At 35.0% G+C, this 24389-nt stretch overlaps 2 protein-coding genes across 2 annotated transcripts in view; one reads left to right on the forward strand and one right to left on the reverse strand.

Annotated features, from left to right (window-relative positions):
- The window catches only part of LOC136037880 (cubilin-like), a 33662-nt gene extending 29303 nt beyond the window's left edge, over nucleotides 1-4359 (forward strand). The window contains exon 11 of the mRNA XM_065720734.1: nucleotides 4170-4359. Coding sequence (XP_065576806.1) covers nucleotides 4170-4297 — 128 coding nt within the window. The 3' untranslated portion in view covers nucleotides 4298-4359. The remainder of the gene's footprint in view (nucleotides 1-4169) is intronic.
- Nucleotides 4360-7270: 2911 nt separating this feature from the next.
- On the reverse strand, nucleotides 7271-11378 carry LOC136037883 (uncharacterized). Its single transcript, XM_065720738.1, has 2 exons — nucleotides 11346-11378; nucleotides 7271-8605 (listed from the first exon to the last, which is right to left on the reverse strand). Exons 1-2 carry the CDS (start codon nucleotides 11361-11363, stop codon nucleotides 7373-7375), a joined length of 1251 nt encoding a protein of 416 aa, XP_065576810.1. The 5' UTR covers nucleotides 11364-11378; the 3' UTR covers nucleotides 7271-7372.
- Nucleotides 11379-24389: the final 13011 nt, after the last annotated feature.

A 24389-nucleotide genomic window follows, 5' to 3' on the forward strand; every position in this document is an offset into this window, starting at 1 on the left:
ATAATAAACTATTAGCTTGCATACATGTCGCATCGAAAAACTAACAACAGTGATGAGGTGTCTGGAAACACAGAGCAAAGCTTGTTTTAAGAACACATCGCAATTAAAACCCGTCATTAAGGAACTTTCTTCATCTTTTTTTCTATTTTTTTTTAGAAGAAACTTTTTCTTGAGTAAAACTTTTTCTTCTTAAAGTTACGAAGGGCTCACAACTACGGCATTTCATCGACAGTGAAGGAACAAAACAAAAGTATTGCTGAAGATAGGAATGAACATTGGGAGGATATTGCGATAAGTTATTAGTCTTATTGTAATAGCAGTATGTCGAACCTCAGATAGTCTAGAGTATAAAATCCTCGATAATCCAAAAAGAATTCTGACTTTTCTGACTCTCAGGTTTCAAAAATCTGACAAAAATGATTTTTTAAGGTGTAATCTGTCGAAGAAAAAACAATTTCAGCACTACAGAAGACATTAGCCAATAGCCTTAGCTTCAGAAAGGGATGTTTAGCCAAAATTCTGAGATTGTGTTCTTGTTTAGTTTGTTTTCCTTATCAGCATTATCAGCATAAGCTATCCATTTATTCGACGTTTTCGTTACCTAACAACTCAATCAAAGCTTCAATTTCAACTATAGTTGCCATGATCATACAATATCGAACAAAAATAATTCATGGCAAATATTTCTTAGGGCATTAGAAAATTTCTAAGGGGCGGGACAGGGGAGAGTGGGAAGCTTCAACAAGTAGTTATTTTAGCCACCAAATATTAATTTGTTTTAATTCGTAAACTTTTTTTTCTGTTGTTCTCCCGAGGGTTTTGGATGATCCTTCAAGAGAGCCCTAACAGAAAAAGCTTGTTATGAGTCGGAAAGAAAAGCGTGGCAGTCTTAGCGGCCTGATTGGGTGTAGGTGCAGGGATATATTTATCTAAACATGGATTACCAAAAAATCCGCCAAGTCTCTAAAATGTGATGTTTAATCACAAACTCGGTAAAACAGTTCCAGACCGTAGTCACACTCCATGTTTCTATGGAATGATCCTTGAGCAATATTCTTACACATTCCAGAATCTAAACTTACGAGTATTTTCTAGAATATTTTTATAGAAATGTTGTGGTTAGTTGTACTCAAACTAGATACGAAGCTAATCAGAACCAATCAAGACAATATAGCTTACATATATATTACAACTAGCTGTTGGGGTGGTCCTAGTCGTCATTTGTGTCCCGGTATGTAATTTCATCAGTTGACAAACATGACGTCAGTCGACAAACAATTTTATGACGCATACAGCTCAATCCTTATAATGACGTCAGTCGACAAACATGACGTCAGTCGACACACAAACATGACGTCACTCGACACACACACACATACAACTTATTTTTATATATATAGATAGATAGATGTATAATTACATTTTTTGAAACTAGTTTTTTCGAAGGAAAGTAAGAGCATCGTTAAAACTTTAAAGGAACAGAAATTATCCTGTATATAAGGAATAGCACCCTACTGCTCAAACTCCTGCTCTTTAGACTGAAGTCTGCTCTTTTGAAACAATTTTCTAATGAAGCAAATAGATTCACAAGTGTTTTTACGAGTCAATTACTTTTCAAAACAATTTTAACTGAAAATGCTATTGTTTAAAACAAATGCAGCTCAAAACAAATACTACTAAAATACCATTCTCGAAGTATTGTCTCAAAAAAGTTAACATTTTTACGTGACTACTTTTAGACCGGAGCTTTGGAGTGAAAAGCTTCTAAGTGTAAAATTTGGGAGGTTGAGAGTCCCCTTCATATCCTGGATAATTTCTGTTCGCTAGGATGACTTGGATAACTTTTTGTTTTGTTTCAATTTTGTATGTCACTCTTTACTTTCGTTGGAGAAAGCTAGTTTTCTTTTTTTATTAATATTTGTTTATTTTTAATATCATTTTCAGGGTTAAGGTGGAGGTATGAAGGGCTACCGTCCTCCTCAGCCCTTCGCTTTTTAGACTAATGTTTAGGTGTATTTTAAGAATCTTTCGCCTAACATTTAGGTGTATTTCTTAATTAGAAATACAGCTAATGTAGAATATTCTTATTTAGAAGGGAGCCAAACCCCACCCAAACCCACCGAACTTTATGGATTCAGAATATGCTCTTTAGTAATCCAAATATTCAATCTCAATGCCTTATTGATGGCCATTATCAACGGAACCACACTGGAAGATAGTAGATTTTCGGCACTGGAATATAGCAGGGATATAACAAGCACGGAATTCGAATGACAATTCACATGACTTACTACGTGTTCCAAAAGAATTTGGTCAATTCTTGGCATTGTAAATGTAGAAAAAAAAACAATTATGTTAAAAACAAATGATTAATTGTTAATAGAATAAATAGTAGATTATGTTAATATATAAACTTAAAAAAAAAATCAAATGATTACACGGTCATACCGATCAGTGGCAGTTCCTGTCAATATAAAAAATAAGCCACTAAACATATAGAAATCACAGCCATAGCTATCATCATACAAATACAAACAGATAATACATATATTATAATCGAGACTTCATTTATTAGAAATTCTGTTTCTATTGATTACTTTTGATTACTATTTTATTGATTACTCTATTGATGTTGCTTTTTACATATACCTCGTTTCCATCACCTGCTTGATCCAGGGTTATCGTGAGGGAGGCTAATCGTTGCCGTTGTTTACATCCAAGTTGAATTTGTGGATAAAAAATACGCAAATCATCTTAAAAGAATGAACCTCTTAGAATATTTGTCGGGGGGTGGGGTCTAAAATATCAAAATAAATTTTAGATAATCACTTTGATGTTTTTCAAGGGAGGGACATTTGAAAAAAAAACTTGTTTTAGAGGGTAGTTTCTCACCTTAGCGCCTGTTGTACAGGCTTTCCAGAACATATAAATCTAACGCTATATATAGCCCTAAAAATATTTTCCCACCAAAAGGAGAGCTATCACTCCGCAGCATTCACATTACGCTCAATATAAAGATATTTATCAGAGTAAAAGGGAGGTCGTGAAGAGAATTATCCCCTTCTCACTTCCTCTTTATTCATTTCATGGAATCTTTACTGTAAGTCAGAACATTTCTGACAAATTAGCACCTTTTGAGGCTCCATCCAGTAATAAAGTAATAAAGGTTCAACTGAATCAAATCAGTCAAATGATGCTTAAAATAATTTCTATTTTGTGTGGACTTCATATACATCTGGGGATGAATGATCTAGCAGAAAGTGTTATGGCCACAGAGACTAGGAGGCTAAATAGTTTTGACGATTCTAACCCCATGGGCTATCTCAGGATTTTCTCTTGAAAGCATTGTCGCAGTCTTCGGGCAAAAAGTGTTGTCTTGCCACACGAAACATAATAAAACGTCAATTTTCTATATCTTAAACTAATTTATTGTTTAATTAGACATAAAACCTGCAATTTTCACTCACGAGCCCTCTACCAATGGTTTTATAATTTGCATAATTGTATAATTTGTATATAGCCTCAATACTTCAAGAAATACGTCAAGTCACGAAAATTTAAGGGCGGGGGGCAAAATGTATTTTCCAATATTTAGAGGGGGAAGATACCCAAAAAGAGCGTTTCCAAAATCTTGAGGGAGGCACAGATCTAAGGCCCAGGTCTCCTACCCTCTCCTCCAACTGACGCAATCATTATTTCTTGCTACGCTGAATCATATGCTGGACTTTGGTCAGATAGATGGTGTTCGCGTCATACTTTTTCCAGAATTACTCAAATTTTCTTATGCTAATGAGTTTTTATTAGTAACTTTAAACTTAAGAAAATTTGCATTTTTGGAGTAATAAGGAAAAATAAATTCGCTTGATGTATATTTACGATGAAAAATTGTCGCCACATCTTTTAGTTTTGGCTATTATTGGAAAATGTCACACTTTATTTACAGTTCGTCAGAAATATTTGGTCATCTTTATTTGCTGTTTTTTATACTGACCAGATTGATTAAGTTTAGATACGGGCTATAATATCATAACTATGAAACGAAACTGTTCAAAATTATGATAGGTTTTAGCGTAATTCAACCATTATTTCAACCTGTAGATTATTTTCTATATTTTTCAGTAAGTTTAAATTAAATAAATCGATATTATTCTTGCATTTCATTTTTTTAGGTTATAGCAAGCCCTTTATCGTTCGAGTTTTATCAGATGGTGACGAATATTCTGAAAGCCCTGATTATATGAATCGTGGATTTCATCTAGACTACACTCAGATTCCGTGTCAACCTCCAACTGGTTAACAAGTTTTTTCTTATTATTCACATATTCTTAGAAGTTAAATGGAATAAATGAGTGATCTAAGCTTGTTCTTTTTTAACTAAGCTACCGTATTCCTTAAGAAAAAGGTATTTGTGAGATCGCCAAGCCTGAAGGTACGAGAATAAACTTCCAATCGTCAATTAAAGTAAAGTTTCCAGTAGTAAAACAAAACAAAAAAAAACTTCGTGGCAAAAAATTCGCAATTCGTGGCACTTTTAAGTATCTGATTTGACGCTAGTCTTTTACATCGCTTCTTGTGTCCAAAGTACAGAAACAAGGATAAAAAGGCAGCGTGGCCTTGGAATATTTCCAGGATCAGTACAGAACTATAACAAAATATGTCGCTTTTTCAAATTTATGTTTAGTATGATGTCTCTTCCCTCATCCCTTTAGAGCAGTGTTTCTTAAACTTATTTAGACACTGTACCCCTTTTTACCCACAAAATATTTTAGGTACCCCTTCTCGTTTACCGTTACCAAGTATACTATAGCTAAAATATAAATAAAATTGCCGGTCCTAGAGTTAAGGTGTTGTTTTACTTTTTGTTGGTCGGCCTGGTACCCCCTAAAAATTTTTCGTACCCCCAAGGGGTATGCGTGCCACAGTTTGAGAACTACTGTTTTAGAGACTATGGTCTCTATTCCTGCACTTTATAGTCCATTAAAATTACTTTCCTCTTTTTCCTTTTTTTATATGGTTTGCTTATGATTTGTAATTGATCGTGAGCTGTGGTAATGACATGGAACTTCTTAAACTGTATTACAATACCTGAAAACATGAAAACGCATGAAATACAATACATGAAAAAGGTAAAAAATAAATGATGGGAAACCAACTAACTGTGTAAACAGGGTTTACACGCTTGCCCTTAGGCTTTCCGCTACCTGCTGCTTTACGCGGCCGTCGGATTAGTTACATACACTTACCTGCTAATTACAATAAATTATTATATTTTCAAAAAATGTCGGACAAAACTACCTCAGTACAAGTGACATATCTGCTTTTAAACTGACATTTTTTTTTTTTTTTTCTATTTCACAAGAAATGCATTTTGGCACGCAGGGTCAGAGAAACAGTTTAAGAACTTATGACCTGAGCTCCGAGGGGTTAGGCGAGGTGTAATTTCTTGAAATTGATTCCAGACTATTCCAGACAAGAAAGATTTCCAGACAAAAACACACAAAATCATATTTCTTATTTTCTTAAAAGTACAATAATATCAAAAACAAACTACCAATTGAACTAGAGTAATTGAGATATCCATAGAGTAGGCATTTAGACAGTGCCTTGGTTATCGACCCCCCCCCCCCTCTTTGCCTACGATATATAGCAGGTAAAAAGGTGTTTTGAGGCAGTAACAACTACATAATTTGACTGCAATCTCATCTTACAAATCTTCCTGTTACGAAACTTGATAAAAAAAAAGTTCCCATAACAACCTTAAGAACTTAACTTTCCCTCTATTGCATAATTTTAAAATGTCACTTACTTTGTTTCGCTTTCGCATGGTGACATTCTCTCAATCGCAATATGCATATCTTCAGAAAAGGGATGTAAAACCAACCAAAAGCATTCGGTACGAGGCGAGAATAATAGCTGAGTTGTTGTAATTCTACTGGCAGTGGGTATAGTTTCTTTTCACGTGGTAGACTCAACAACTTCCCAGAACGTCAGAATGGTTTTCTATGTCTAAATTCTGAAATCCCATTGTGTGCCTTTTTTTTTTTTTTTTTTAGATCTTTGATTTGGCGATGCTTAGATCAAATCCCGATAAAATAAATAAGAAGCACAGTAAAAAGTATGTTCAGGTATTACGAGCTTTTAGACAGGAATAGATATTCCTTACCTGCAGATATCTGCCAGAAAGCTTCACCCGGAGATCAGTTACCACGTGAACACCACGATTTTAGCAGAAGCAATCCCCCCAAAGCAATCTTTGACCTCCCTTTTAAGAGGATTTAAGCTGCTTTATGTGGTAAGTTAGATTGAATATGATAATCACTTTGACTAGTAGGAGATAAATTTTCGATGGCTGTGATTATTTCTTCAAATTCACAATTAACACATTTGTTTTCAGGATTTGCAAAAGTTTTTTTAAACAGTTAAGAATTTTATAAACCATATATAAAAGGAAGTTTTGGGATGCAAATATGTACAGCGGAATGTATTATTTACACTACAAGGTTTTCCTTTCCTAATATATATTCAGTCTATTTCATCTGCAGATTTTACTTTTTCAGTTGTTACTCTGTAATGTTGAAGGGGAATCTCTGTCGTCAAAAGGATTGAGATATCTCGATTCTTACATTTTCAAACAGTTCATGGTAGCGAACTGTAGTAGGGAGCGACCCGGCTCAATAGTAAACGAAACTCTTAAAAACGGAATTTTGATGCTAAAAGCTACATCAAAAGAATCGGATTTTCATGTTGATTTTAAATATATAAGTTTCATCAAATTTAGTCTTCGTCATCAAAAGTTAAGAGCCTGAGAAAATTTGCCTTATTTTGGAAAATAGGGGGAAACACCCCAGAAAATCATAGAATGTTAAAGGCAGTATAGTTTAATTTGCTTTTCTCTTACGAAAAAAAGAGCCCGGCACTCGACACACGGCAGGCTTCTATCTATGGATTCTCATTGTTGCTTGTCTTCTAACCGTAGACGTGACCATCTTCCTGATGTAATGACGTCGCCACCGGTTCAATACAATATCCCTGGGAAAAATATGGTTTCTTTCTTGAAGTCCTGACCTATTTATATAGACTGTCAGACGTTGCTAAGTAGGGTATTAGATCAGTCTACAACAAAGTCATGGACAGATTCACATGACCAAGGTCGGCCAAAAGATTATTTTTTCCATAAGATTTAAGCCTGATTTTTGGTGGTTCCAAATCCTATTTCAAAAGAACACATAATTCTCCAACCTAAATTTATGGCTATACGCATCATTTCAGATTATAAATAGGGACAGTAATAATTTTTTATGCATCATAACTATAAATCACATAGTCAGTTTAAATACTAAAGACATAAAACATTTCAAATGAAGATAAAACACTATTGTGCAGGAGGGATAACAATTATCTGAGGGTGACGCACACACCCTGACCTTCTCCAAAAGTCTACAACATTCACAAGCGACACTTTTAACATTTTATGGCTCACTATAAGGGTTCTGTCATTTTTACCACCAAAACTCTTGCTGTTCAAATTCAGCCGTTGGGCTGCTTTATGAATAATAGCTCTTTCTTCAGAGGTAAACTCCGACGAGAACTTTATACTATTAGTTGTACCAGATCGGATATAGTCATTTAAATATTTGTAAACATCTTTTCTGAAGTGTTGTTGCTGTTGTGCTGTAAGTGCTGGGCCACCATTGAAGCCTAAACCACTACGTCCTAAAACAGTGACAACGTCAATGGGAGCTGCTATACCTTGTTCGTTTTTGCCCAGTCCACCACCCTGCCATCCGAGCATGCGAAGAAGTTTTTCCCCCATAGCAGTTCCTTCAGCTCCTTTAGACTCCTGTACACCTGTTAAATCCTCTTTTGAAATGTCACTCTCGGTTGTATCTAACTTGTATCGTACGGTATAATGATGCTTCTTTAGGTACCTGTAAGCATAATCGTATGTTAGATCATGAATATTAATTTTAGTGGCAAAAATAGCTGAAACTACTGGATGTTCCCCTATAAAAATCTCACATTTTTGCCCTTCCACAACTTTACTGACATTATGCAGCATTTTCATTTTTGCAGTAAAAGCTGACCTGCTCAGTATTCCCATTGCGGTTTCAACAGCATTATTTGGCTTTTCCAATTCAAAAATAACAAAATCTGTCAATTTATTAGTAGAAAAATAATCAATCTCAATTAAAGTATTTTCATTTAAAGTAGTTTCTAATAAGTTTTTTGGGAATATATCATGATCTCCAGAATCCTTGTATACAGTAAGTTCCTTACGTTTCTCATTAGAAGCTCCATAGTTTGGCTTGGATCTAGTGACTTTAGCTTCAGCAGCATTGTCAGCAGAGGCAAGGACTGGTTTAATTTTTCCTTGAGTTTTCGCCTGAAAATCTGTCAATATTCCACCTCCCATATCCAACAAAATTCTCATAAAATCAGCAGGGTAGGTACATCCAAGAAAGTGTACGTTCACAAGTGCACGAGATAGACACAGTAATCGATTGTTCGGACATTCACCCCAGTGCATTGTCAAAAACTTTTGCCGCATCTCCCATTGTTCGTTCGTTTCATATTTATCTCGTAATTTCCATACTTCTTCCATGGCCTGGAAATAAAATAAAAAATATGTAATCTCATGTCTTAATCTTGAAAGTTGTACCTTGGCATAGTGTCATGACATGCACCATAAATATGTTTCCAGTTTGCATAATAACTTTAGAGATTCTGAGCTGAGAATTAAAATAAACAAGATTAATTTTTAAATTACCAGGTATGCTACAAAATACAAATCAAAAAGTAGAAATGTTCTCGCTAATACATTATAAACATTTTCGCATTTTATATAACAACTGCGAACTGAGAGATGATTTATTTTAAAATTATCAGCAATTTTTCTAGCTTCAATTCAAAAGCCAGATTTATTGTTAAAGCCCTAAAAAAATAATTGCACTTTGCATAATGTACTTTGTTTTCGATTTGACACCATTATTAGGGGGTTTGGCTATTTTTTTTTACTATCGGCTGTGTTGGTCATTGCTGCTACCACTGCAAACACAATATACAGCGTTCAGTTCTTTTTTAAATGTAACAGTGTTGAGTTCTACATGTAAATGCATCCACTTTCCTTGTGTTTATTTAGTTACTATTGGCTGTTATCACATTTTCATAGGCTGCAGTTATCACTGCAACCATGACATATTTCAGTTCTATAAAAATTTTCTTATTGTTCAAGCCAAGGGATAGTAAGTTTCTTTTATAGGGGTTTCTGCAAAGGCTGTTCTAATGGTGTACTTTGTTTTTTTGATCATTTTTAGGAGTTTTGAGCTATCTTTTCCTATGGGATATGTTTGTCTCTTGCTAGGTTGTAGCTTCCATTATAGCTGCAACCATGATCTTGATTATGAAAATGCATTCTTTGTAAAAAGAAATTGGTTTTATCTTAAAATAATTTTTGTTAATCACTAAAGCAACTACATGTAGCAATGTCCTTTAAAATGGGCTATCAAATAGTCATCTATGGTGTTCCAGTGCCTAGCAAGTTGCAGAGAAAAAAACGGAAAAAAAGATACTTTTGATCCAGAATATCGTGGTTCCAGTCACATTCCTTGTTTTTATATTATATATATATATATATATATATATATATATATAATAAGTTGTCTGTATATATATATATATATATATATATATATATATATATATATATATATATATATATATATATATATATATATATATCTATATATATAAAAATAAGTTGTCTGTGTGTGGATACAAATGACGACCGGGACACCGGGACATAGGGAATATAAATGACGACCGGGACACTCAAAGAGAAAGCGACTGGGACACAAGGAATGTTCGATTAGCAATCACCATCAACAAAGCACCGGGACACAAATGACGACCGGGACACAGGGAATATAAATGACGACCAGGACACTCAAAGGGAAATTACAGACCGGGACACCAGAACACAAATGACGACCGGGACACCGGGAATATAAATGACGACCGCGACACTCAAAGAGAAATTACAGAATGGGACACCTGGACACAAATGACGACCGGGACACAGGGGAACAACAACAACGGGGACGCCGGGGGGCACAGGGGGATATATAAATGACGACAGGGACACGGGGAATGTTCGATTAGCAATCACCATCAACAAAGCTCAAGGGCAATCATTAGAATAATGAGGTATAGATCTGAATACAGATTGTTTTTCCCATGGACAAGTATCTATTTATATGCACAGACAATGGGACAGCCAAGAATGTTGTACATTCGCAAGTTTTACGTAGTTAAAAATATATATATCTATCTATATTCACAGGTGGGACACAGGGACACAACTACAATGGCGCGTAACTAATATGGTGCGTAACAGCTTGCGCGCGCGGGGGGGCTTGGGGGGGCGCGAAGCGCCCCCACCAACTAGGTGTTGGGGTGGCGCGAAGCCACCCCAACAATTAGTATATATATATATATATATATATATATATATATATATATATATATATATATATATATATATATATATACATTCCATAGTGAACATTTGACAACAATTGCTTACCTATGTTAATCTTTTTTTTTTTAGAATTCTTGGAACAAGATTGAAAAAAATTGATAAACCAGTACTTGGGCAAATTCCTAACACTATAAGGTTTGATCAGTCAGTGGATAATATTAACCAAAATATATAAGATTTCTTTTGGCTTAGCAGTGTTTGATTCATGAAGGAATGCTGCTTCTTCAGGAACCTAGCACTTGAATTCCAGGCTTTCATTAAAAGATTCTTATAACATATCACATTCCTGAAGAATAGAACAAAAAACTAAAACACAACAAGATTAAATGGATTTAAAACTGATCAATTAAGATATTCTTTAGACTCTTGTTGTTGACTCTTTTTTCTGCCAAAATTTTGGCAAGTTTGAAAGTGGAAAGTAAATGCCAATAAGGGTGGTTTTTAAAGTTCCTATTAAGCAAAATGTGGGATTTACATTCTAATTGCCAATGTCATGGATCCAAAATCCAAAAATTCCATAATCTTTATAATAAAGTGATATACAGCATGCGTAGTGGAATGACCTTTACAAAAACCAAATTGGCTAGATGGTAAAATTCAATTTTTATTTATAAATTTTGTCATTTTTTCATGCATTACCTTTTCAAATAGCATAGAGAATACCAGTTAAAATTGAAATTAGCATCTAGTTATTCATTTGGCAATTATCTCCATTCTTATGTAAAATTGATTTTAAAATAGATTTTAATGCTCTTTTTCGTATTCTATCAACTCCTGGGAATTTGAAGGGACCAAGCAATGTAAATACTTTTTCTAACTCTTGCATTTGTATCTCATCCTCCTGAGTGAAAACTGAGCCAACTGAGTTGTTGCTTCAATGGGTCTAGTATTATTATTAATTTATCAAGATACACTTGAACCAAAATCTGAAAAATAAGCACAAAATCCATTAGCGATATCTGCATCCTCTTTTAACAAACCCCATCTGGAGAGGTAATAACATTTGGAATTTCTTCTTTAAGTTGTTTCTTATGAGTTGAAAGTATTCCATTTATTATTTTCCATGTTGCTTGTCTATCATTCTTATTTAATTAAAATCGAAAGAATAATAAATACATTTTAATTCTTGTTCCTTTTTGTTCACTGTAGCCCAGTATTCCTTATAAAGTTTATCATTTTCAAATGAAGGGAATTTTATTTTCTTTACATAAAGGCTATTTGTCAATTTTATCTTATTTTTTTTTTTTTTGTCTCAGCTGTGAACCAAAGTGGTTCCAGACAGATGGGTTTTCTAGAATCTTTTGGTTTGGCCATACAACATGAATCTATGCCTTGAAGAATTTAATCCATAAATAAGGCATATGCAATTGCCATGTCATATGTTCCATATACCTTTTCCCAGTCTATCTTTGAAAGAAAGATATTTAGTTTCTCACAATTTTTAGTAGAAAAATTAAAATATTTCCTCAAGGGTTATGGCTGAATGCCCTTAAACTGCAGCCATTATCAAATTCTTGCTTCTTTAAACTTAATATAACATAATTTGAAAAATGATCTGAACCTGGAGAAACAAGCACTCCCAAAAATTTTAATCACTCATACCATATCTGAGGCAAAAATATATCGTTGATTAGCATAGCACTAAATAAAGTAACACAGGTTGGGGTAGTAATTGAAGGTAAAAAATCAGCTAATAACATAGCAATAAGAAATTTTAAATTCCCAACACTACTCAATTCAAGTAAATTAAACTTGAAATCTCCAACTACAACAGATGGCATCCTAAAGGATCCCAATTTATTACATAGATTATCCATAGATGCTAATGACTCTGCTATTGGGAAACTTGGAGCTCTATATACAACTGCAACTATTATCTCTCCACCATCTCTGCATAATTGCATGACAAGGATTCAAGTAGCCCTTCACACCAAAAAGAAAACATCATCTAATATCAAAACAGAAAAATCCTTCATACATAAGCACCTAAGCCACATTTTCACATACTACTACAATTACAGGAATAGAGAGAATACTTATAAATTAAAAGAAAAAAATAGGAGATATATCAGTTGTAAAAGTCTCTGTCAGGCTTATTATGTCAAAAGAAAGATTTGACTCAATTAGCATTATACACAGAATGTCCATAGCTGTTTCTAGCCCCCAAACATTGTACTTGGCAATTGTTAGCATATTGGGCAATTTAGCACCACAGACATCACTGGATTTCATGAACTTGGTTTCTTGAGATCTAACACCCAAATATAAATGTCCATTTTTATCATAAACCTTATTGCACAGACTGGGAATGTTCAAACTCAATAGCTCAAGAAACTGTAGCTCTAGTTGTTTAAGTCTATCCATTTTTAATTTTAAGCCAGCACTATGATCAGCACCTTTATCCTATTATGTTGCCATAAGGAACCACAAATGATTGGGGTAGTGATAGTACTTGGGCCAAATTTTGAACTAGCATAACATTTTCACCTATCTTCACAAAAACACATCCTTGGCTAGACCAAGCATTTCTGGTTCCAACAACTTCTTTTGAGGCTGGTAGAATAGCTTGACATCACTTTGTTAAACTTTATGTTACAAAAGTACATGTGTTGCAAGGTTTGACCAGTTTTTTTTTATTATTTCCTGGGCAAGTAGGGGGATTTTGAAGGTTACTTTGACCAGAGGGATATGAACACCATTTGGCTTACCAAGCATTTTAACATCAGCAACATCAGATTTCCCTATTCGAACCCCAAGCTGTCTTGTAGATAGATTTAAAACACACTCAGTTTGTACAAACACACACAATCTTGTAAGCACTAGACAGTTAAGTCGTAAATTATTTGCAACAATGCTCCCATAAGCAGCTGAAATTTGCTTCTTGATATGCACAAGAAGCAACAAAAACAACACAAAATATAATGACTGTTATCCTGACAATGCACCCTGACCATCCCTTCTCATATTCCTATATACAGTCCTAATATTAAAGTTCTTTGGTGTTTTTTTTTTTCTCTTGATGCATTTTGTACCAGGTAGCTCTGGTCTAAACATAAATAAATTCACTTTCACCTGAGCTATTGATTGCTATACTGGATTTGAAATGATTTTAGAATGTGGATAACAATGGAAGGATAACAATAGAAAGACAGTCTGATTCAAAAAAATATACTGCACTTATATGGTAAGAATTTCATTATTCTCTTTTAGTTTTACCTATACCTTAGGGCTATATATGGGACTATCAGGGAGATTATTGTGAGAAAAGTAACCATGATACTTGGAAAGAACAGAAAATTAGAAATGTTCACTTTCAATGAACTCACCCTTGGACCTTGAAAAAGGCCTGTTTCCAGTTTACCATTTCCTTGACAGAACTGATTCTAAAGTCTCTGGATGCCAAGACAGTTCCTCAAGATTGGCAAAATACAAAAAAAGGAACAATGTTGCCAATTACCAACCCATTAGCATCACTTCAACAGTCAGTAAAATTTTCAAAGGTATCACAAATATAACAATTATAAATCATTTAATTGGCAACAAACTATTCATAGACATCCAACATGGCTCCAGATCTGGATGCAGGTTGAAATAAATCTTACAGATGCTCATGACTATGACACTGAGCTGCTACATCATGATACTCTAGTTGACACAATCCTCCAAGATTTCGCCAGTAGTTAACAAAGTCTATCATTGTCAACTGAAGGCAAAACTAACAGATATCAGCATCCATCTAGAGGTTGTAGAGATTGATTGTCATTTGCCTCAGGGAAAAATTTTGTGTCCAATATTGTTCAAAATTTGTTTTATTAATGATGCTCTACAAGCTGTGAGAAATAAGATAAGCACTTATCCTGATGAATGAAAGCTTATTAGGTCTAGAGAGTCATCAATGACAAGAGCTTCTGTACAGAAAGACTGTGATCACCCTGAACAAGGGTGATCAGCAGAAAATAGAATCTATCCAAAGATGGGTGACAAAAGCTGTTGAAGGATGCAACAATCTCAACCAACCATCTTGACTGAATAAACTATAGCTCCCAACATTCATATAGAGACATTGGTGAGGTGATGTCATAGTGACTTGTAATATTTTGAATGCTGACTATTCCTGTCAAAAGCCTTTTCTATTTAATGAATCCTCCAGGACACAAGGGCATAGCAAGATACTTCTCTGTGGTTGCCTATTGAAACAACCTTTGTGGTATTGCTGTCATCTCTCTCTCTGTTGATGCCTTGAGATTTCTGTTGACAAAAATTTATTTATGAAGCTATTGAAGACAGAATTGGATGTAATCAAGTCAATGGCTCACCATCATCACTGACCAGCAACTCTATAGAATTATTCCTAATTTCACTTGACATTGCAATTTAAGAATGATACTAGACTACTTTTATTTTATGAAGATGTTTCCTTTTGAAGAGCTGTAAATCTGCACTGTTACCTTATTACATTTGGAAATAGTAGAGAATGGTAGGCTGATCAAGTGGCACCAGGTCTAGGTTACACTTCTTTATTTAGCTTAGTATTTCAGGTAAATTTCAACTTTTTTTAATTGCTTCTGGGGCAAATTTATTTTAGAACCCTTAAAGAGGCTTAAAAGCAGCCCATAGTAGACTAACCAAAAGCTTAGAAATGCATTTACAAAAAAAAAACTGTCTACTGAGAAAAAATTGTCATTTGTAGCTGATTCAGGAATAGTAATTATTACTTCTGGTAAAATTCTAGTTTAGCCTAGCTACTTTTTCTTATCTTGGAAAGGGGTTAGGCTAGGAAAACATAACTTTCAGGGTTAGGTCTACAGATTAAAGTATGTCCCAATAGGGTATTTTGAAATATGTAGGCCACCTCTATTCCTTCTCTCTCTAGAGGGCTCTAACCTTTGATGGCCTTTAAAAATCTCAGTGTTATAAAAGTGAAACCCTGCAAAATAGATCTTGAGCTCAAATGAAGTACAACAAAACCATTTTCAGCTCACAACTTTGTTCAGCCCCAATTTATGAGATTTCAAAGATCTACAAATAAATTTCCTAAATTTAGAATAAACCAATTGATATGGATTAAAATTTGGTCCTGGGTTCATTACTAAAATTTCTATTTTACCTAACCTAGGCTTACCCCTTTTCAAGATAGCAAAAAGTAGTGGAACTAGAATTTTACCATTACTTCAATGTTTTTTGACCACAAATTTGAAGGGATTCTTAAATAGAGATTGAAATCCTTTCAAGAAAGTAGGTTAAAATAGTAGAAAAAAAAAAAAAAAAAAAAAAAAAAAAAAAAAAAAAAAAAAAAACACCATTGCTGAAAACTTTAGAGAGGGAACTTTCAGCCTATATATTAGGCAACAAATAAAATTACATTTTTGTATGCGTACCACAGATTTGTCCTATTTCTGTTGTTGTTATGCTTCTATAGGTTATGTTTTGGAAGCATTAAGGGCTCAAAGTGGAATTCATGGTAAAATTCTAGTTTTGTGACTTTTGGGTATCTTGGAAAGGGGTTAGGTTAGGAAAATGAAACTTTCAGGGATGGGCCTAAAGCCTAAAGTATGTCCTGGGAAGGTATTTTGAAGTACCTACCTCTACTCCCTCTTCCTCTAGAGGGTCCTGACCTTTAAAAATATATGTCTTATAAAAGTGAAACCTTGCAAAATAGATCTTCTGCTTGAATGAAGTACAACAAAATTGGTTTTAGCTTCACAACTTTGCTCAATCCCAATAAATAAGGTTTTAAAGATATGCAAATATGTTTCCTAAATTTTGAAAAAAAAACAACATTGATATGGCTCAGAATTCTACTCAAATAAAAGGAAGTACATTTTGAGAACTAAAGGCAGAGAAAAAGGAACTGATAACTGAAAATTAACATAAAATGTTGTTTTGTCAAAATTCCAATAGGTAAGACCTGTCATATAGGCAAATCTCAGGGCCCTCTAGAAGGAGAAGGAGTGAAGGTGGGTACTTTAAAATACCTTCCTGGGATATACTTTAGCCTGTAGACCCATCCCTGAAAGTTTCATTTTCCTAACCTAACCACTTTCCAAGATAGCCGAGTGGTAAAATTCTAGTTAATTGACTTCTTGCTATCTTGGAAAGGGTTTAGGTTAGGAAAACAAAACTTCCAGGGATGGGTCTACAGGCAAAAGTATGTCCCGGGAAAGTATTTTAAAGTACCCATCCCTACTCCTTCTCCCTCTAGAGAGCCCTAAAATTTGCCTACATGACAGGTCTATACCTATTGAAATTTGGACAAAACAACATTTTACCTTAATTTTCAGTTACTAGTTGCTTTTTCTCTGCCTTTAGTTCTGAAAATGTAATTCCTGTTATTTGAGTAGAATTTTGAGCCATATCAATGATTTTATTTTCCAAATTTAGGAAATGTATTTACATATCTTTAAAACCTTATAAAATGGAATTGAGCAAAGTAATGAAGCTGAAAAAAAATTTGTTGTACTTCAATTAAGCAGAAGATCCATTTTGCAAGGTTTCACTTTTATAACACACATATTTTTAAAGGTCATCAAAGGTCAGAGCCCTCTAGAGGTAGAAGGAGTGGAGGTAGTTGCTTCAAAACACCTTCCCAGGACATACTTTAGTCTGTAGATTCATCCCTGAAAGTTTCATTTTCCTAACCTAAACCCTTTCTGAGATAGCAAGAAGTCAAGTAACTAGAATTTTACCCAGAATGGGAATTTTGGCACTAAAAGTTAGCAGAATTTTGTCCAAAAATATTATCCGAAGTTTATTTAAAAATGAGTTCAAACAGAGGGATTAACCTTCCATTTTGGACATTTTTACCTTATTATGAAAAGAAAAATATATATAGGCTATTACTGTTTTCCTATGTTGTTGTTGTTGTTGTTGATTCCAACGTTTTTGGAGCATGAATCAGCTCCGTCACGTACGTATCAATCTTGTCCAGACAATGTGTATGGAGAATTTTTAAGAAACGATGACTACTTTCAGATTAGTGAATCACTTAGAATCGTTATTTGCAGATTCTTTATTGGTGGCAAACCATTTTTTCCACTAGTATAGCCACCTACGTCAGACCACCCTAATTAATTCTATAGTATTTACAGCCGTAAATTACAATTTACATTAAATTTCGTGGGAAACACATTAAACTTATACAATATATTGAATACATTAATAAACATTTGACTTGATACAACATGACCCAAGACTGTTAAAGCACATCGAATAAACTTGAAGTTCTAATAAAACAACCCAGTGCAGAAACAGACACCCTACGAGCCCACGGAGGGGCGGATGAATGACCCACCACCGCACGGAAAGTAAAGGCACCAAAGAGCTTTAGAACTTTTCTTTTTAATATTTCACGCTGGATATAATACTTTTTACACGACATTATAACATGGCGGACATCTTCATATACATTACATACAATGCAATTTGGGGAGTCAACCAAATTCCATTTAAAGAGAACAGAATTCACTTTAGCATGGCCAGATCTGATTCGAAATATTGTTGTGGCAATTTTCCTCTCACTGTGAATTAGGTCCAATGGAGGAGGCTTAAAATCATATAGATCCAAGATTGTATTAGTGGACTTTCTTGTGAAATCAGCTTTCTCATCAATTGCGGATTTGGCCTCATAACCCTGAATATATTCACTCAGGGACAAGTTTACATCCAACAATTCACCATTTCTGCAAGCCCATTTTGCCATTTTGTCAGCTGACTCGTTCCCAGGAATACCTGCATGTGCTGGGACCCATGTAAGTTGTAGATCATAACCATGTATTAGAAGGTCATCAACTATTTTTTCAATTTGTGCAGCAGTTTCTTTGGCATCATTTCGTTTCATAGCTAAGTAATTTAATACAGATAGAGAATCAGAACAAATCAAAAAGCTACCAACTATACCGTTTGACTTAATATAAAGAAGTGCTTGATAAATAGCAATCATTTCTGCAGAAAAAACAGTAAGCTTGTCAGGTAGCTTAAATCCGCAAGAAGTACCAGTTGACGGGACTACAAAAGCGCAGCCTACACCCATTTCCGACTTAGATCCGTCAGTATATATGTGAGTAAAGTCAGTCCATTGCAGAGTCAGCCTATACCACTCTAATTTTAAAATTATTGTTCCTGAATCATTAATTCTATTATCTAGAGCTAAATTAATTACATTACCTATTCCGTTGAAGCGTGAGGAAAGGTCATCTATATTTGGGGTTGGAACTAGGCCTGGAAGGCCAGCATTACTCATCAGACAAGAATATTTATAGACTGTAGGGGAAAACCTTGGTCTAAACTGGAGATCTTGATTCCATGTAGCAATGCATTCTTTATAAACAATATGATTTGTTGATCCCATTTTTTTTAGAAAGTAACGGGCTTGAAGATTATTTCTTCTCCTCTGAAGTGATGTGACGCCAAGCTCACAGTAGAGGGCTGGGGTGGGGGTGGTTTTTAAGCAGCCTAGAGCTCGTCGGAGAACTTGATTAAAAGCTGAATCAAGTTTCTGGAGGTTGTGCTTAGTTGCTTCCCTATAGAACATGCTACCATAGTCCAGTTTGCTGGTGATTGTTGCTCCAATTAGTTTTGAAACACAAGAATATGGGGCTCCTCTTTTAGAGAGGCAGATTGCATTGACAAAGTTTGCCCTACTTCTCAGGTTACCAACAAGATAGTCGATGTGGTTAGTCCATAGCAACTTTGAATCCAGTAAGACTCCTAGATAGCAAAATTTCTCTGCATGTTGGATGTCCACTCCTGCTAAAGACACAATGGGGGGTTGAGCATTTGTTCGATTTTTCCTTGAGAAAAGAACACTTACTGACTTCTCTGTTGAAAATGACATGTAGTTTTCCATTGTCCAATTTTCTAAGTAATACAGGGCTTTTTGGACTGAAGCCTTAAGGCATCCCCTATCTCGAGAGGAGGCAGCTACTGCAATGTCATCAGCATATAAGTATAGTTTACAACCCAGTATCGTATCTAAGTTTATATCGTGACAATATACTAAAAACAATAAAGGACTTAGTACCCCTCCTTGGGGGAGACCCACATTATTTGGAGCACTAAAAAAGCCAGACGAATGATTTTCTAAAGTTATTTCTATTTTCCTCTCAGTCAAGAAATTACCAATCCATTCCACGATTTGAGGGCTAATATTTAGCTTCTTTAGTTTTGCCATTAGAGTAGGGATATTCACTCTGTCAAATGCTGAAGTCATATCAAGGAAAACAGCTAGAGTTTCTTTTCCTAGGCGGAATCCCTGTTTTATTTGATTTTCAAGCCTCACAAGACAGTCTATTGTACTGCGTTGGGGCAGAAAGCCTAGTTGTTCTGGCTGAACTACTTTCTCAATTTCTGGTAGAACTTTCTTTTTTATCAGTCTCTCCATTAGCTTGCAGAGGCATGAAGTCAAGGCAATTGGGCGATATGATTTTGGGGATGTAGGGTCCTTTTGGGGTTTCAGGATTGGTATTATTGCAGCTTTTTTCCAAAGCGATGGGACATAACCTTCCTTGATGGACCTATTAAACAAAGTTAAGACAGAAGCCTTAAGCAGGGGGGACATGTTGGACAGCATCTCATTGTGAATCCTGTCTGGGCCCATAGCCCCTGGTTTTAATTTTTTAATAATCGTATCAATATCCTGTTCTACAAGTTCAATATCATTCTTAGGGAAGACCTGTGTAGGTTGCATAGTGGGTCGGTTTTGAGTAGAAAGTTGTGGAGGAATGTTTGCAATTAGATACTCTTTCAGAAGTTTTATTTTCTCGGGTGTTGTGGCGGCAGTGGTTCCGTTGTGTATCATGATGCCAGATATTGGGGAAGACCTTTGTCCAGTGTAGACTTTCCAGCTCCTCCACAACTCTTTGATTGATGTAGTCTTCGTAAACTTTGTCTCAATTAGAGTCTTCCATCCATTCTTGATTTCTTGGGGAACAATTTTCCTAAAGATGGCTTGTTTTGCATTCATTTCAATTTTGTTTGTAACTGTAGGATTTCTTCTAAACTTGTTTCTTGCCGTGTTTCGTTCCTTATAAGCTTTTTGGCATGCAGCATTCCACCCTGGTGTGGAGTTTCTAGATTTTCTTTTAAGTTTTACATACCCAAATACCCTTTCACTAGCATTCACCATAACTTGAGTTAACTTCTCATTAAGCTCCTCAACAGAGGTAGGTAGTTCAACATCCGTCAGATCCGAGTCTACCTCTCTCTGCCATTCAGGCCAGGACTCCTTGCGGAACTTCCAACTCACCGACTTCATTAACTGAAGTCTATAAGCAGAAAAATTAAGCACTGACATTACTGGGAAATGATCAGAGTCAAAGGGTGACGGTATAATAACCTCAAAGTCAACTGAAAGGTCTAAAGAAGCAATTGTTAAATCTATAGTAGAAGTCTTCCCATTTAAGGGGTTTAGCCTAGTACCTAGATCTATTGGAGTGATAAGACAAACCATATTTTGAGGATCAGTAATAAAATCTGCCAGTAAATTAGAATTATTATTTGGAGAAGATGTTGAGTCCCACATTGGGTTATGAAGGTTGAAGTCACCAGCAATTATTTTCCTCTCTTTACATTTCTGAAAAGCATCTTTGAACTGTTTAAAATCAAAGTCAGTTGCAGTCCTGTTATAATAGTTGATAACGGATATCCAGTTATCCGTTCCATCCTCTTTGACAGATATAATCCCAATTTCATTTTTTCCTGGGGTAAAATCATCTACTATTTTAAACGGGATATTATCCTTAACTAAAGTCATAAGTCCTCCCCCTGGTCCTGTCTTCCTATCCCATCTAGCCATGCTATAGCCTTTAAAATTTGGGGAAGTTTTCTGTTCATTCAATAAAGTTTCCTGAATTAGTACAATATCTGGCTTACTCCTCACTAGAAGGTTTTTCAATTCTACTACCTTTGATTTTCCCATTCCCCTAATGTTTAGTTGGATTACCCTTGTAGTCATTCTTTGATTTTTTGTTTATGAACACGCTTATTTAATGTCTTTTTCTCTGGAGAGGACAAAATTTTCTTTGGAACAAAGTTATCTTCATCCATACCATCCTCTGAGTCTGTTTCATTTCCAGAAACAAAGGATTCAGATTTCTTCAGTGAAGACAGGATCTTCTGTACCTCTGACTTCGAGCTTTTGCTTAACTTTACACTGGAAGCAATCAGTGAGCACAATGATGACACTACTGTGGTTAGTTGGTCTATTTTTTCTCTCAGTAAGACAACTTCCTTGTTAATTGGTTCCTGTATTTTTGCTTCTGGTGGGATTGAAGGGTGAACAAGGACTGGAAAATGTTCAAAGTTTAAAGCTGGTGGTGGTGTGTGCAGAGTCTTCCCTTTGGTGTCAGTGAAAGCTTGAACTGCATCTTTGAATGATATACCTTTTGTGACTGACGTTTTCAGAATTGCAGCTCTAAACTTGTAATCCTGGCACTCTTTACTGAGGGCAGTGTGCTGTCCATTACAGTTTGCACATCTTACTTTTTGTTCATTTCTGTTTTTGTTTAACTCAGGGCAAGCTGTCATGGGGTGATTATCTCCACAAATACCACAAGTATCTTTACCCCAACAGTTTAGAGAGTTATGGCCAAATTTCTGGCACTTGAAACATCTCAACGGTTTTGGTATGAACTGTTTCACCACAGTGAGGGCACTCCATATAGGAATTATTGTAGGAAAATCCATTTCTTGAGAGAAGTCAACATGTATAGTGTAGCTAGTGTATGGTTTACCATCTCTAGATGTGGGATGAGGGTTTAGTACAGTTGCCTTTGTAACCTGTTCTACTTGCTGAATCTCCTTACAGAGTTCTTCAGGAGTAGCTAAGTCCCTGGGAACGTATAGTACTCCTTTTCTGCTTGAGTATAGCATATTTTCTGGCTTCATTTCAAATTTGATCACTATATTATTCAATGTGAGATCCCTTATGCCTAAGATCTTATTAGCAATGTCTAGATTTTTTGGAACAACTTCAAGAGAGCCTCTAGGACCTATTCGTGGGAGTATTTTCCCATAATCATTTCCTAGAGCTACAGCCAATCTACGCCCTAGATATCCAGCAGAAGTCTTTGATAGAGGGACTAGCATACCCTTGTCATTAGTGTCAGTAATTTTTGTCATATCATGACCTTTAGCCAACAAATTTGGTACAGTGGGTCCACCTCTAACTCCCCCACAACCTCCACCCTTCCCAGGACTACCAGGAACCATTACTTCTTTCACGTGACAAGCTTACTTTGCAGAAAAAAAAAAAAAAAAAAAAAAAAAAAAAAAAAGAAAAAAAAAAAAAAAAAAAAAAAAAAAAAAAAAAAAAAAAAAAAAAAAAAAAAAGTGAATGCACAAATACGATTAAACAGACCTCAATAAAGTAAAAAGAGAGGCAAAAATACAAGCAAATAAGGGCACTATATACAACACATACATACAAGTAAGCAATATTTCATATGGCACAAGATCTCAAGGAGATAAAAGAGCCTAAAAGGTGGTCTGAATATCAACCATACAGTCCCTTCACTGTTTTGCATTTACCAAAATTCAATAAACACTTTTTCACCTTCACATTAATTTGTTATTTTTTTTTTTCAACCATCAAAATCTTCAGGTATTACTATTTTCTACAACTTGAATTGTTGCCAAGCAGCGTTTTAACAGCACTTAAATTGATTATTTTGAACTTGTATCACTAATCCCAAGTTGAATAATTGCAGTTTAACCACAAAATGTTTTATTCAACCATGTTCTTATAGGCTACCAATTCCAATAGACTAGAGAACTTTATTATGACTTTTATATTCCTGTGTAATTCTTAAATTACTTTCTTCTGCATTGTTCATTTTTAAACTTTCCGCACAATACGCCCTTCGACGATTTCTCGTTGCCTACCTTTTAAACAAATAATACTTCTACCACTTTTGCATTTCCCGCTCAAGGCTTATCAGTTATGAATAAAAAAAAAAAAAAAAAAAAAAAAAAAAAAAAAAAAAAAAAAAAAAAAAAAAATCTACTGTTTTCCTATTGCAGATTCAAAATTCTTTTCTATTCCTTCCTTCTAGTGAAAGTGCGCTCACAATGGTCGTTGTACCTGAAGCCTCGTTTTGATTCGGTATTTTATAAAAGGGTAACATTACTGCGGAAGTTGACCAGAATTGACGCCAGGTCGGAGATAAAATCACTAAAACCTTGAGAAAAAGTCACCATATATAAAAAACTAAATTTATAGTTTCTCTGCTTCTTCCTTCAAAGTGATTGGAAGGGTGAGGTTTATGGCTATCTCAACGATTAGAAAAAAAGCTCAGGCGATAATGCTAAAGAGATAGGAGGTTTTCTACATAAAGACCAAAAGAACATTTGGCAGTTGATAATGGTGAAGCCGTTAGCTGCAAATAGCATTGTTGTCCGACTTGGGGGCAAAGGAAAATGAAGAGCTCATTAATGGTAGTAGGCTCAACATTAGTAGCATATTTGCTTTACGCAAGTGCATCTTTAGCCCAGACATTTCCAGATGGGGCAGAATATTTTACTGACTGCCTTTACTTAAATGTCAATTAGTATAGTGCTCATTTCTTTTAGACCTTGTATCCTGAAGAAGAATTAATTCTTGTATTTTTTTGTAAGAAGCGTTCATACAACTAATTAGTTAACCAGAACGGGCGCTTTTCTTAGTGTTAGATAGTTTTGCTGCTTGGTTGGTAAACCCACTGATTTCGCCAAAAACGGCTGAACTTTTTACTTACCACACTGTTCAGTAATTCCTACAATTAGACCCTCTTTGATTTGTAATCAACAATAAAATAAGACAGCTAAATTACAAATAGCTCCTCAAAAAATTTTCTTCGACTTAATTTTAACATTTCTT

The sequence above is a fragment of the Artemia franciscana genome, chromosome 17 (assembly GCF_032884065.1).
Source record: "Artemia franciscana chromosome 17, ASM3288406v1, whole genome shotgun sequence".
In the NCBI taxonomy this organism is placed as follows: Eukaryota; Metazoa; Arthropoda; class Branchiopoda; order Anostraca; family Artemiidae; genus Artemia; species Artemia franciscana.